This window comes from Nyctibius grandis, chromosome 1, assembly GCF_013368605.1.
Source record: "Nyctibius grandis isolate bNycGra1 chromosome 1, bNycGra1.pri, whole genome shotgun sequence".
NCBI classification, from domain to species: Eukaryota; Metazoa; Chordata; class Aves; order Nyctibiiformes; family Nyctibiidae; genus Nyctibius; species Nyctibius grandis.
Window position 1 is genome coordinate 78,907,447 of NC_090658.1, and position 12,431 is coordinate 78,919,877.

The 12,431-nt window shown below is 37.4% G+C and overlaps 1 protein-coding gene across 1 annotated transcript in view; it reads left to right on the forward strand.

Annotated features, from left to right (window-relative positions):
* The window catches only part of WASF1 (WASP family member 1), a 105,100-nt gene that overhangs the window by 65,559 nt on the left and 27,110 nt on the right, over positions 1–12,431 (forward strand). The window contains exon 2 of the mRNA XM_068404695.1: positions 10,313–10,473. Within this exon, the coding sequence (XP_068260796.1) occupies positions 10,341–10,473 (133 nt within the window). The 5' untranslated portion in view covers positions 10,313–10,340. The remainder of the gene's footprint in view (positions 1–10,312; positions 10,474–12,431) is intronic.

Below are 12,431 nucleotides of genomic sequence, written 5' to 3' on the forward strand. Positions count from 1 at the left end.
CTTATCTCTGGCTCTTGCAGCTCTAACATCACTTCTTCAAATCTCTAGTAATGTTTTGAGGCACAAAAAGCTTCTGATAGTCATTGTTGACACCTGTTATTTAGTTTGGTAAGTGAGTACTAGTTAGTATAGTGTGTATCACTGGTGGATTAATATATAGGAACTGCATGAGTAGCTCCTGCGTTGTATGAGGTTTCTTAGTCACAGCCCTTTGTGCATTGGTCTCATTACTACCGTAGGTTCCCAACGTTATTTATTATTTCATTAGTATCCAGTTTACTTCTCGGATTCAGGAGTAAGGTCAACATGATGAAAGGCCCAGACTGTCATATTCCCCTTCTTTCCTTTCCTCACCCACGCACAGCCACTCACTTCTTTCATTTTTGGCACATCACGATTTAATATTTACCAGTTGTAGCTCGGTACCAAAGGAGTAATTATTTCTTAATCACTCTGCCGTCAGGGGGTTCTCCTCTTGTGTCTGGGGAGAAAGGGCAGGCTTTGGTCACCGGGGGTGAGCACTTCTGCGTTCCCTTTGTAAGGAGGGCTCTGTTGTTAAGGCAGGCCACTGTGTGTTGAATTCTAATGCCTTTGTGCGAGGGCCAAAGCACAAAGCTGTTTCGAAGTGGGCTGGCGTGGGAGGTGTTGGCTGCGATTAATAGTGCCACAGCCCGGGGGCTCCCTTGGCGTGGGGCGTTCTGGAAGTTGGCAATGCACCGGTGATGGGAACGTCGCGGTTCAGTGCTGTAGCCAGGGTGGAACAGCTTATCTTCCCAGTACCCACCGGCGTATTTTTCTTAGCAGCTGGGAAGTTCAGGTACCTTTTCTTTCAATTTTTATTATTTACAGCCACGAAATACTGTCCATTCAAAAGCAGGTTGTTGTATCCGTGCAATAGAAGTATATTGGCATTCATTTTATATGCATTTGGTAAATTTTATAAAATTAAAAAAGTGACATTTGCGTTTAATAGATCTTATCCTGAACTGGTAAAGGACTATGTGACAAAGGTAACTGTTAATATGTAGAGTATGCATTTTCAAGAAAAATTATAGAAAATTTTCAAAGGTAGTATGTTACGATAGATACGCTAAAACCACACAAGCTGTACCCTTAGTCCTGGTGCTAAGGTTTTGATTTTAAATTAACACTGGATTAGTTATCTGTCTCTGTCAAGACTATAATAAAGAGCTTTTGTTGCAATCCATCACAGGGCTTTTGTGTTATACACCATACGTAGCAACGTTAACAGGAAGACTAGATTAATGCTGAGAGAAAAAATGTCATCAGATAAAACACAGGTCTCAAAAAGCAATTTCAGATCACATAGTATGTTATGCATTAATACATTTTTAGCCTTTGGGGAACGGAGGAAAACTTGTAATCAAAAATTAATTTGAGCATTCTTGGCTGTACCTAAATTAGAACCCAGGATACGTCCAAAATTGTTTTTAATCAAATGACCTGACAGGAGCTCACTAGGAGAAAACTAATGAGTACAGGTTAATCTGAATAATATTTAGTAATTCTGATAATTTTGCAGCTCTTTTTTCAAATTTTACATATAATAATTCAAAAGATTTCTATTTAGAGGTAGCAGTATGTGTGTGTGCATGTATATAATGCAAATACATTGTGCATATGTTTTATATTTTTTAAATTAACTTCTTTAGAAAGCTTAATAGAAATAGAAGTGCAAGGAGTCACTGTTTTTTTTTCTTGATTAATATCCTAACAATAAAGTGCAATGTGGTTCCACATGGCTTAAATATTTCTCCATTAATATATGGACACATATGATGAATTTCTTTTTTTTTTTTTTTTTTTTGTAGTAAGGTATCATTAGAGCTTTGTGTCTGTTTGGGGACAACGATTCTCATCTTCTCTGTAAACTATCCACAAGATTGGTTTTTTACGTCTCCACTGTAGTTTACTACTATATTTTCAATATTGGAAGGAAAAGAATTGGTGATTAGTATTTTGTGCCTTTAAGATTTGTATTTGGATTTGACGAATGCAATTATATTCTATTCAGTTTCTGATTGTTTACTGTTTTATAAATTTAAAATATCACAGGTCCTGAGGGGATTGGATCATCATATATGTAACAAAAGTTTTAGTTTAAAGATACTGAGAAGTAGAATTGTAAGGAAGAAGAAAACCAAATACCAGTTAATTCTAATCTAACATCTGGAAATCTTTAGTGTTGTTATTTTTTTTTAAATACACTTAGGGATTTTTTTGAATCAGAAATTTTATTCTTCGTTTGTTCTGTGTTTTTGATGTTATATATATTTTGGAAGCAAGTTGTTATACCAGAGAAAGTTAACTATCTTTTTTAATTTCCGCCTTTGCTTAAAATACTTAATGAGAAGGAAGTTTGTATGTCTAAGTGTTTCTTGCTGTAGACATGCTAAACAGTGTCATGTCTGACTTCATTCATTGAATTTTGTCTATGAGCCAGAAATGCTACTGGCTTAGTGCCTTATTGCCCCCAGCAGTCCTACTGTTCAGGGTAGGTAGTGTTGAACCTGATTTTTTTTTTTTTTTCCCCCCCCCAAGAGCAATTTGATTTACATAGTTTCTTTATTAAGACGAACAGAAATGTTTTTACAGTTAGTAGCAAGACACATCAAATAACTGCACTTATGGTGGCTGGATTTTTTTTGCTTTTGCTGCAGATTTGTTGAATTTTATGCAAACAACTTATGTTTAAAAGACATTTACCACATTAAGATAGAAGCTGTTGGTGGTGGGGGAAAATGAAGGAAGCAACATGGTTAAAAGAATCGATGCTTAAGAAATTGACAAATCAGTAGGTGCTTGTTTATATTCCAGAAAATCAGAGGTGAAAACAAAGGAAACAACTTATGTTACATTAAATCAAGCTGAGCTTAGCCTCATAGAAAGAAACTATCTAAAAAAGCCGCTGTTTGTAAACTGCTGTGCTCTGAATTGTTTGTGTTTGAATTCTACTTTATTAATGGGAATTCTGCTTAACAAAAAGGATGAAAATCCACATGCTGTTTATTTAACCCTATTGTATTTTGCACCTGTATTGGGAAAAAGAAGCCAATATTGAGCTGAATATTCTCTCCTTGTATTTAGGATGCCTTAGGTTTTTGCTCTGTACACACGATCGAAGTGAAATCTTTCATTAGGCCTTGAGGGGAGGAGAGGACTGTGTAAATGATGGTGACAGCCTCTGTCGTCTGCGTAGTGGGACAAGAGGGGCCAGTGACAGCACCAACAAAACACAGGTGGGAGGAATTTCAGACAAGTGTGTACGGACCCAGAGGAAGTCCAAATGCATACAATGGGTTGTAGCTGGAGTCAAGCTCTAAAGATCGTCCCCAACAAAACTGGAAGTGGTATGGAAACCCTGAGGGCTGGACTCACTCAGTAGAAAGTGGTTGCTGCCTGCTCTGATGCTGTATTTTGTTACATGTAGCTCGTTGACTCAACCCAGATTGCAGTGTCCCACCTACTGAAAATATGCTGTTGCCTCCTCTGAAACTTGAGGTGGCCCCTGTAGTTACGAATTGGTCTGTCGGCTTTCTCCCCTGCAATACTGCTGCTGTTTCTATTGATGAAGTTGTACTTGCTGCATTAGCAGTGCTACTGTGCTGTTACTAGGGGGTCATCATTTGCAGTGTTATCTACGCTGGGATTCTGCTGTTGCTGCCGTCACTGGAGTTATCTCAGTGGCAGTAACTATTTAAGGTTTTTTGGAAAAAACTAATTTATCATAGATAAAGCTTTTAAAAGTCAGCATACAAATAATTAATCACTCCATTTCTTCTCACCCATAACTTTCAAAAATTGCCTTCCTTTTTGTTACACTGTTTCATGATAGTCACAACCAATATGGAGCTGAAAATATGAACTTGTTTTTTTCCAGTGTAAAAAAGTACTGCCACTTTTTTCATTTGTTTAGCTGAATAAAGGTGAAACTTGGACATTTCAGCAAGGAAGTAGTTGTAGCTGTGGTTTGTATCTGTAGTCAAAGCCATAATTTTCAAATGTTTTTTTCCATGTGCTTTAAAGGTGAGTGTGCCTCTGTGTGTGTGCAGGTGTGCATGCATGCATGGGGGAGAGATTGTAGTCCTACGATACACATCTGGGAGAAAATTAGCTGGATGGTAGTAGCTGAAAAGTAATTTTTTAGCACTGTCTGTAATTATGCCTTAGAAATTTGGTAGAACTCGAGTCCTACCCATTTTTGTGACTGCGTTGTCTGTTTTCTGCTTATTTGATGTGACAGACGTACCGAGATGATTACAGATTTTTCTATAGGAAGAAAATAATAATTGTCACAATTAAAGCAATACAGAAGTCAGTCAATATTAAATACAGAATAAAAATTACAAATGCATTTTTAAATACATTTTATAATTTTATGAATTAGAAATCTGATCATTTATAATTTTATGAGTTAGAATATTCATTATTATCTTGCAAATCAAATACTTTCCCATACAACATTACTGAGATAGAGATTTCAGTGGCGCATTGACATATTAATCCATCCCCGCACAATCTTACTTCAGTTCAGCAACAGAATATTAAGAGAACATTTGAGAGACTGTTATTGGTACTACTTCAGGAACAGTATTTTTTGTATTTGTGACTATAAAGAAAATAAGAAATATTTTATTAATGACTCTGTGATTTAATAAAGAAATTATCAACTTCCTTTATATACTCTGTATAGTCATTGCTCCTTACGATGGCCAAATGCATAACAACTTTTTTGAATAGACAACCTAGTATAGGAAGTATTAAGATATAAACAATTCATTTTACAGTCATTCTTAAACAGCAGTGATGTCTACATCACTTTCTAGTAATATATTTTGTATTTATTTTCTTTCACAGTGCTTTTTATTTACAGTAAGGTCATCTTTTCCTAGTCATCTGCAGTTTGATAAATTTTTGAGTGCAAGTTGCAGAAGACTCAGATTTGAGGGGAGTGTTCCAAGTGATCTTTCATTCTGTGACGTGGTTCATAACAGAGAGGATTGCAAAACTGTAATTTCAACAGATTTCTGTTGAATTGTCAATTTAAGATGTCAGTTGTCATCTTGTCAGTTCCAAGATGTATCTTCTAAGGGATGTTAATTGCCTCTAGAGTTTTAAAATCGTTATGTTGCCTCAGCAGTAGGTGGTAGTGGCCTGCTTTCTTGAAGGACACCATACTGCTGGTGTCTGGTTTTTTTTCAATCTTTTAGCTGGACCTTGATCCTGCAGTGGGAGCTGCAGAGAAACAAGCTGCATGAAGTCTTTGTGCACTCGCCTTTTCATAGTAAAGGTGTGTATTATAAAATCTTCATCTTTGGAGTTTCTGCAACTAGTATAACACGATGTCTTGTAGTATGACTAAAAGAAAATGTGACAAGAGGATGAGCTTGTTTTGTTAACTGATACAATTCTGATTTTTACCAGATTCATTAATACATTTGAGGATTTTTATTAGCTACTTTCATTCTGCCCCGAAGTCTGTATAGAGTAGGTGCAGTTAGGGCATGATTATATAAGCAAATATAAAAACTATGGTATATTCTATTTCTGTTTCTAAGGGTGGGTGGGGGAAGTGTTAAATTGATTGTTGCATTTCAAACTGTGGTCTGTTCTGCCAGCAGCTAGAACGTGATCAATTAAATGAGGCATATGAAAGGCATTGCTGTTGCACATTGTTAAAGGAACATTACAAGAAGTATGGTAATACTAAGGCATAAAGATATGCTATAGAAGTGGTTGGAATTAAATTTAACCCCGTGAAAGCAGGGGCATTCAGTGCTGCATTATTGGTATATGAAATGATAGATTAATGTCAAGTTTAGTAAGGACGAAATGTAACCTAATCAGAAGTAAACTTTCATTAAAAAAGCCATGTGATCGTGAAATTTCATTAGTCTTCTGAAAGGAAAACTGAAGCATAGTTTAATTACCAGTTAAACTGCTGGGCAAGTTAGTTAGTTAGTTTTCCCCACTTTAGTGTTGTGTTTTCATTCCTACTTGTCTTACGGTACTTGCTAGAAAACCTGAATCATTGCTGTGACAACGGACATTTCAGATTTTTCACAAGCTTCTAGTAATGTAACATTTCTCCACGTATCTTGCAGTTCTGAAGTACTTCTACAGGAGCCTGTTGAAAGGACGATGATAGCTGTTTCCTACACCGGTGCTCTTGGTTGGAGCCGTGGGAGCAGCGCTGCTCCCATGGGGGCTGAGATGTGGGCACGGGAGCAGGTGTCCCCAGAGCAGGTTTCTCAGCTGCTGTCAGCAGCGTTTGCAAAGTATGAGCCAGAGATAGAAGAGTGTCACCCGTAAGGCTCCTAATAGTTGAAGAGGGCTGTGCAGCACACTAAACAACTTGCCTTTTGAAAAGAAGTGCAGTCAAATCTCATTAAGGCTGTTCTTCTAAAAAGATAATTAACTTTCATTAGTGCCATTGCTCTTCAGTTCTTTAAGTAATGGAAATTAATTGAAAACACAACTGGAGCATTTTACCTAATTCCTAAAAAATCATGTATCAAAGCATGAAAGATTGGTAAAACTGTTAGATACTCACTATGTACACACATTCGTATTCTGTACTCATACTTGCAGCGTATGTGTGGGGGATGAGGTTGTGCCAGCCATTGTGCAACTGAAGTAGCAGGGGGGTTTGTAAAGAAGATTAGAGTTGGCTTCTCAAGTGGATTCAGAGTGCTTCAAAGGATGCATAGGAAGTGAGGGAGAAGAGTTTTAAATAGTGACTCTGCGAAAGAGATCCACATCTCTTTGTAAAGAGGAGTTTCTGTTTAAGATCATGATAAAGTAAAGCGCTTACATTTAACTGGAGTATAAACTGTGCTGCTGCTTAAGAATTGCCTCAAAGATTTGCATGGTACAGTAGGGAAGAGGAGGTACGTGTGTTTGGGGATTGCCCTCCCTTCCCCTGAGTTTGGAGCTGGGGAGCAGTGGGGCTGAGCGGAGGGAAGGCTCTGAGACCCATGAGACAGGAGAAGAGCTGTAAGCCTCTGAGGAGGTGTCATGTAACCTTTCAGCCTGGGGATGCTCTTACGCACTTACAAGCTGCTTCTCTCTTCTGCCTGGTTGGGGTTATGAACAGGGCTTGCTTGGGAGCAACATGGTAACAGGATTTTCTGCCCAAGTGGCTTGGGTAATGTATGGTTTGGGAGTGGGGGTAGGGGTGTGTGTATTTGTTTGCTTTTAACCTAGAGGACATACTAGATTGTAACAATGCCTTTTTTGTTTTTTTTCCTCTTTCACAGCTCTAAAGCTGCATAATAAATATAGTGATTTCAGAATTTTTCAGCCTTCGTGATAAGAACTGCGTTAGGAAAGACATGTTTTATAGGAACGAAGAAATTGTTTGGGTACAGTAAAGTTCTGTTTGCTGTTGCACACCTGTTGCTCCCCGTGCTGGGATCGCTAAATACGATTGGGGAGGAATCATCAAGACCTTCTAGTGGTTGCAACAAACTGCAAAGAATATGTGGTCCATAGTGGACAAACTACTGGCAGGTACTTTTGTTGTATACAGCATCCTATGGCAATGAGTTCCACAATTTATTAAACGTTGTGTGCAATGCCTTTTCCTTTGCTTTAAGCATGTCTGAGTGATATTCTCCTGCGTTGCCTCCTTGTTCGTGTCTCTGTGGAAAACAGGGAAATACTCTGTGTTCGGGCTTTGCAAAGTTTTCAAATGTGATGCATAATTTGGAAGGTGTTAGTTATATCTTCTGTCGTTTGTTTCCCTTCCAAGTTTTTTTTTATTCTTGATTTAAAACTATACCTTTACTATACTCACTGTTCCCTCCGCTATCTTTTCTTGTTATATTATATCTTTGGGTAGAACAGCCACAGCTGCATTGTTCAGATATTAGAAAATAGTATTTGTGAGGTTTGGGGGAGAACAAAAGGTCAAAGAGTAGATTTTCTGAAAATTCTAGAGAGGTCAAAGCAAGAAAATTTCCATTGTCTTAAATGGACTTTTATTCAGGTTCAGAGTTGTTCATTTTGAGATCCAGGGAGTTCTGGCTTAATCTCTGCTCGCGCAGCATCTTTTTATGCCTGTTATAGAAAATGTTTGGGCCAATACTACGTCTTTTCAGCTATTCTGTTAAATGCCATATCCTAGAGACAAATCAGACAGGCAAAGGGCAGTATGCACTCAAACACTGTTACTTAAAATCTAGCTAGCAGTTGGCTGGAATTACTTTTAACTTTTTTAATTATTATTATTGCTGTTACAGTTTTGTAAAGAATCTGTCACTTGAACATCTGAAGCTTTACGATCTATACATGCTATAAATTCAGCAAGTTTTTTCGTGAATGATATAAAATCAAGGAGGGAGAGCAATATCATCACTTACTAACATCTTGATTCTACAAGATAAAAGAAAAAGTGCACTAGCCATCAACTGCTTTTATGCTTGCTATTTACAGATTTTATTTTACCTTTATAACCCAGATCTACATTAGATAAATAGAAATAAGGACTATTTCAGTTTCTTTTGTATGTAGATTTTTACTTTTTCTGTGAAAACTTTTCTTGACTTACTTGTTTGGACCTCCTTTTAAAAGACTTGCCTACTGTGCTGTTTATACAACAGTATCATTAAAGCAGTAATCAAGAAAGGGCTTAACTCTGGAATTAATATTTAATTGCTTCTGTAGAACATTGCTCATGTATCATTTGTTGTGTTTCTTTTGACAGCGACAGAATGGTTCCTTTATTTTCTGTTGGGGAACTGCGATAACGAACCTGTAGGTTTTGACTGTTCTTTCAAGAAAATAAGGGCAGTAGGCATGGTGTTAAAATGCAACGAATGAAGTCTAATCAGATCCTGGATACACAGAGGTGTTTCTCAGATAGACTTAAGGATCCTGCCTGGGTCCCTCAGGTACAAGCCCTGGCTCCAGTGAAAGAATATACTCTCAGGAAAAGTAGCAAGGAGAAATCTAAGCAGTCTGTGAGAAGAAAATACTCCATTAGAGTAGTCTTTGACTTTTTTAATTCCCTATGCCATTCTAGTCAGCAAAATTTCAGCTCTACCTCCATGGCCTTATGTTATTCTTATCCAAAAAAGTCTCTCTGTTTTGACCAAGTAAGGATAACAGTGGCTAAATATATACTGTAGGGAAGATGCAGTATATATAGAAGATGCAGATCCTGGGAGCATTTTGGGATGAAGCTTCGAAGCAGAGGACAGATGAAGCTGTGGCAAGGCTGTCTGGTTGAGGGATGAGTGCTGCAGATTGCATTATGGAAAGCTTGTCTGCTTTGCTGTCTGGAGAAAGTGCAATCTCTTCTGCAATGGGAAGGGACACTAGGTTATACCATTACCAAGTGTATCCATTCACTGCATATCAAATGGGAGTTTTGCATTGGTCATTCAGAGTTGTACACAACAGATGATGGAAAAGTTACAGAACTTCAGGGAATACGTTTTTCATGAAGAAAAATTTTAGTAGATGGATCTTAATAAGCAGCACGAATAAGATGAGAGGCATAACTTGCCCCCCTGGGAAACTCCTTCCAGTCAGTGCCATGGGTGCAGAAGATGATTACAAGCCTGGGATCACAGCTTGAGCTGATTCTTAGGCTGTCTCAGAACTAGTAAAGACTCTTGATTAATTTAACATGTGGATTTGGAAAGGTGTGGAGGGCTAGGATTTCTGAGTCACGGAGGACTTCGCACTACAAGTTTATTGAGGAGACTTTTGTATTTGGAAGATGTGTTCTTAGTTGAATTTATTGCCTGTAGCAGTGTAGGTGGAAGGGAAACATCTTTTCTTTTCTTGCCTTGATTAGATACGATTTAGAAGTGATGTTCAGACTGGAAGGGTGACTCCTGCTAGTAACATGACATTACGTGTCTATCTTTCAGGTGGAATAGGCAACTAGTTTGACTTTGCCCTTGTAATAAAAGGAATTTGTTGTTGGACTTTGCCTGGCATAAATAAGGAAGTAGTCAAGAAGGAAATCATGCTTTAATGTTTTTGCACCGCAAAGATTTTCCTGTCTTTTTTTTCAGGGGGAAAAAGAAAAAAGCATAACTGTAAAAAAATATTTTTCACTTTACTGGCATCTGAGTCAGGTAAAGGTTTAAAGAAAGAGAATGAAATAGTCTTTCATTGGGCAAAGAAGAAAAGATTTATGTACTCACAGAGCAATGAATTCCATCAGTACTATGGAGGTATTTTTATCTTGTTAGGATTAGTCAATTTAACTTTAGACATAATCTGAATTTAAAATATAATTAAACTTACAACAGTATTTTGTCTCCTTTCTTTACAGGTTTGCTGGTCCTCTGATACATTCCAGAATGCCACTGGTAAAAAGGAACATAGACCCCAGGCACTTGTGCCACACAGCTCTGCCCCGAGGTATCAAGAATGAATTGGAATGTGTCACCAATATCTCCTTGGCAAATATAATCAGACAACTGAGTAGCCTAAGTAAGTACGTTGTCCTCACAGCTGTATTTAGGACTAATATATTTTACAGTCAAGAGTTTTTGTGGTTGAAGTAGGAATGCCTTTTCAAATTCTTAGTAGAAAAATTGTGGCTGAGCCTTGAATGTACTCCTTCTGTGGCTAGTGACTAGCGTGGACGTCTGTGAAAGAAAGCTAGGAATTTTTCCAGCAGCAAGTCTTAAAACTGTTCAGCCATATACTTCTGTTACCAGTGGAACATGACAGAAAAAGATATCTGGTAGTAAATGAAGTCAGTAATTGCTAACCTTAGAGCAATTCCTGAGTAGGGAATATGACATAACGAGGAATGTATCACTGGTTGCTTAATTCTCTTAACTTAAACCCTTGGTCATATTGTGGTCATTCAGAAAAAAGAGTAGTTGCCTTTTAAAATAATAAAACCAGAAATGTAATTATTACATAGTATTTCAAACAGCTGAAGATTTTTCTTCCTTCTTCTCCCTTCTCTCAACGTTTTTTCCCTCAGTGCATTTGAGAGGTGTGAATACTTCTCAAGCTCTAGAACTCTGAAGCAGTTTTTCTGAAAAGGCTGGTTTCTGGGTTGCTTTTTCTTTGTTACAGCAACTTTAAAAAGTTGTCAGATGAACCAGCATGATAGCATTTTGAATTTCCAATGCTACAGGTGCTTTTTAACCACTAGGACGTTAGTAAGACTACCAGCACGTTAAATATTAAAATGTGCATGTATATACATCTACAATGTGAAAAGCCTTTCAGCACCGTCAGTATCTTAGGGTCACAGGTATGTAGCCTAATTTGTAATTAGATTGATTTAGTTATTGGTTTGATGGTATACTGTATGGTGACTCTATTCTGGCAGCCTTTCAAAGCTGGTAGAGTGCTATTAGGTTGAAGACTCTAACTGAGGACACTGAATTATGCAATTGAGACCGGAATGCTTACAGCACATAAATATAAACATTATTAGTATAGCTGCTGCAACAGCAAGAAAGATAACTTAACTGTTTAAATTCTTTTCAGTGAACCAAGAGCATATCAGATTAGGATATAATATATGATCACCATCTGTGGTCTTGCTTCATTCTGCTAAAAGCCCTTCTCAGACTAGCCGCTCATGTACAAGCCTCCCCTTCCAAGTCACTCTTACTACTATTGTATTTATTTATTTTAGTTTGCTTGTTTTAAAAATTCTTATTTGATTATATACTCCATCTAGGGCAATTTCCTTTCGTTAAGTGGCATACCAAATTTACATTTGATATTTTAATTTGGAAGTTTCATTTGACCTTAAAAAAAAAACAAAAACAAAACCACCACTTGGTTTTTCAATTTTAAAGAACACCCAACTTCTAACTCAACATCATGTTCTCCTCAGTACTCGGGATGAAGCAATACCAGAATAGAAAGAACTCAATTAAGGGAGAAAAAAAGTATTGAAGAGTATCCATTGAATGCTCCCACATTTGTTATATGCCTTGCCTAATGTATAACACAGAGAGATAGTTTCAATGGATGTAACTGTAATTATGTAAACTCCTTTTCCTGTAAAAGGCATGTGGTTCTACATGAAAGTGTGGCATACGTAGGGATGAGCCCTAAATTAGCTGTTTTTCACTTGAGAGGAGTTTCTGTCATGAATTTGTGACTCACTAGTGGTCAAAAAGGCATGCAGTGTTGGCAATGACGAGGACGGTAAGAGAGGAGGGAAAATGCACTAGTTTACTCTGCAACAGCAAGCCCAGAACAGGTCATTCAGAATTTTTTATAAGTAAGTTAAACACTGATGAGCAGGACCTGTTACTTCAATCTTTTGTTCTCCCCTCCAAATTGCATCATGGTGTTTGTAGGTTTTCCACAGGCAGTGTTTATACCAACTGAAGTAAGTTCTTGGTTTATACTGTGTATGTTTGCAACAAAAAATGGGTTTTTCCTACAGTTAAATAGAACATGTTTTGCAA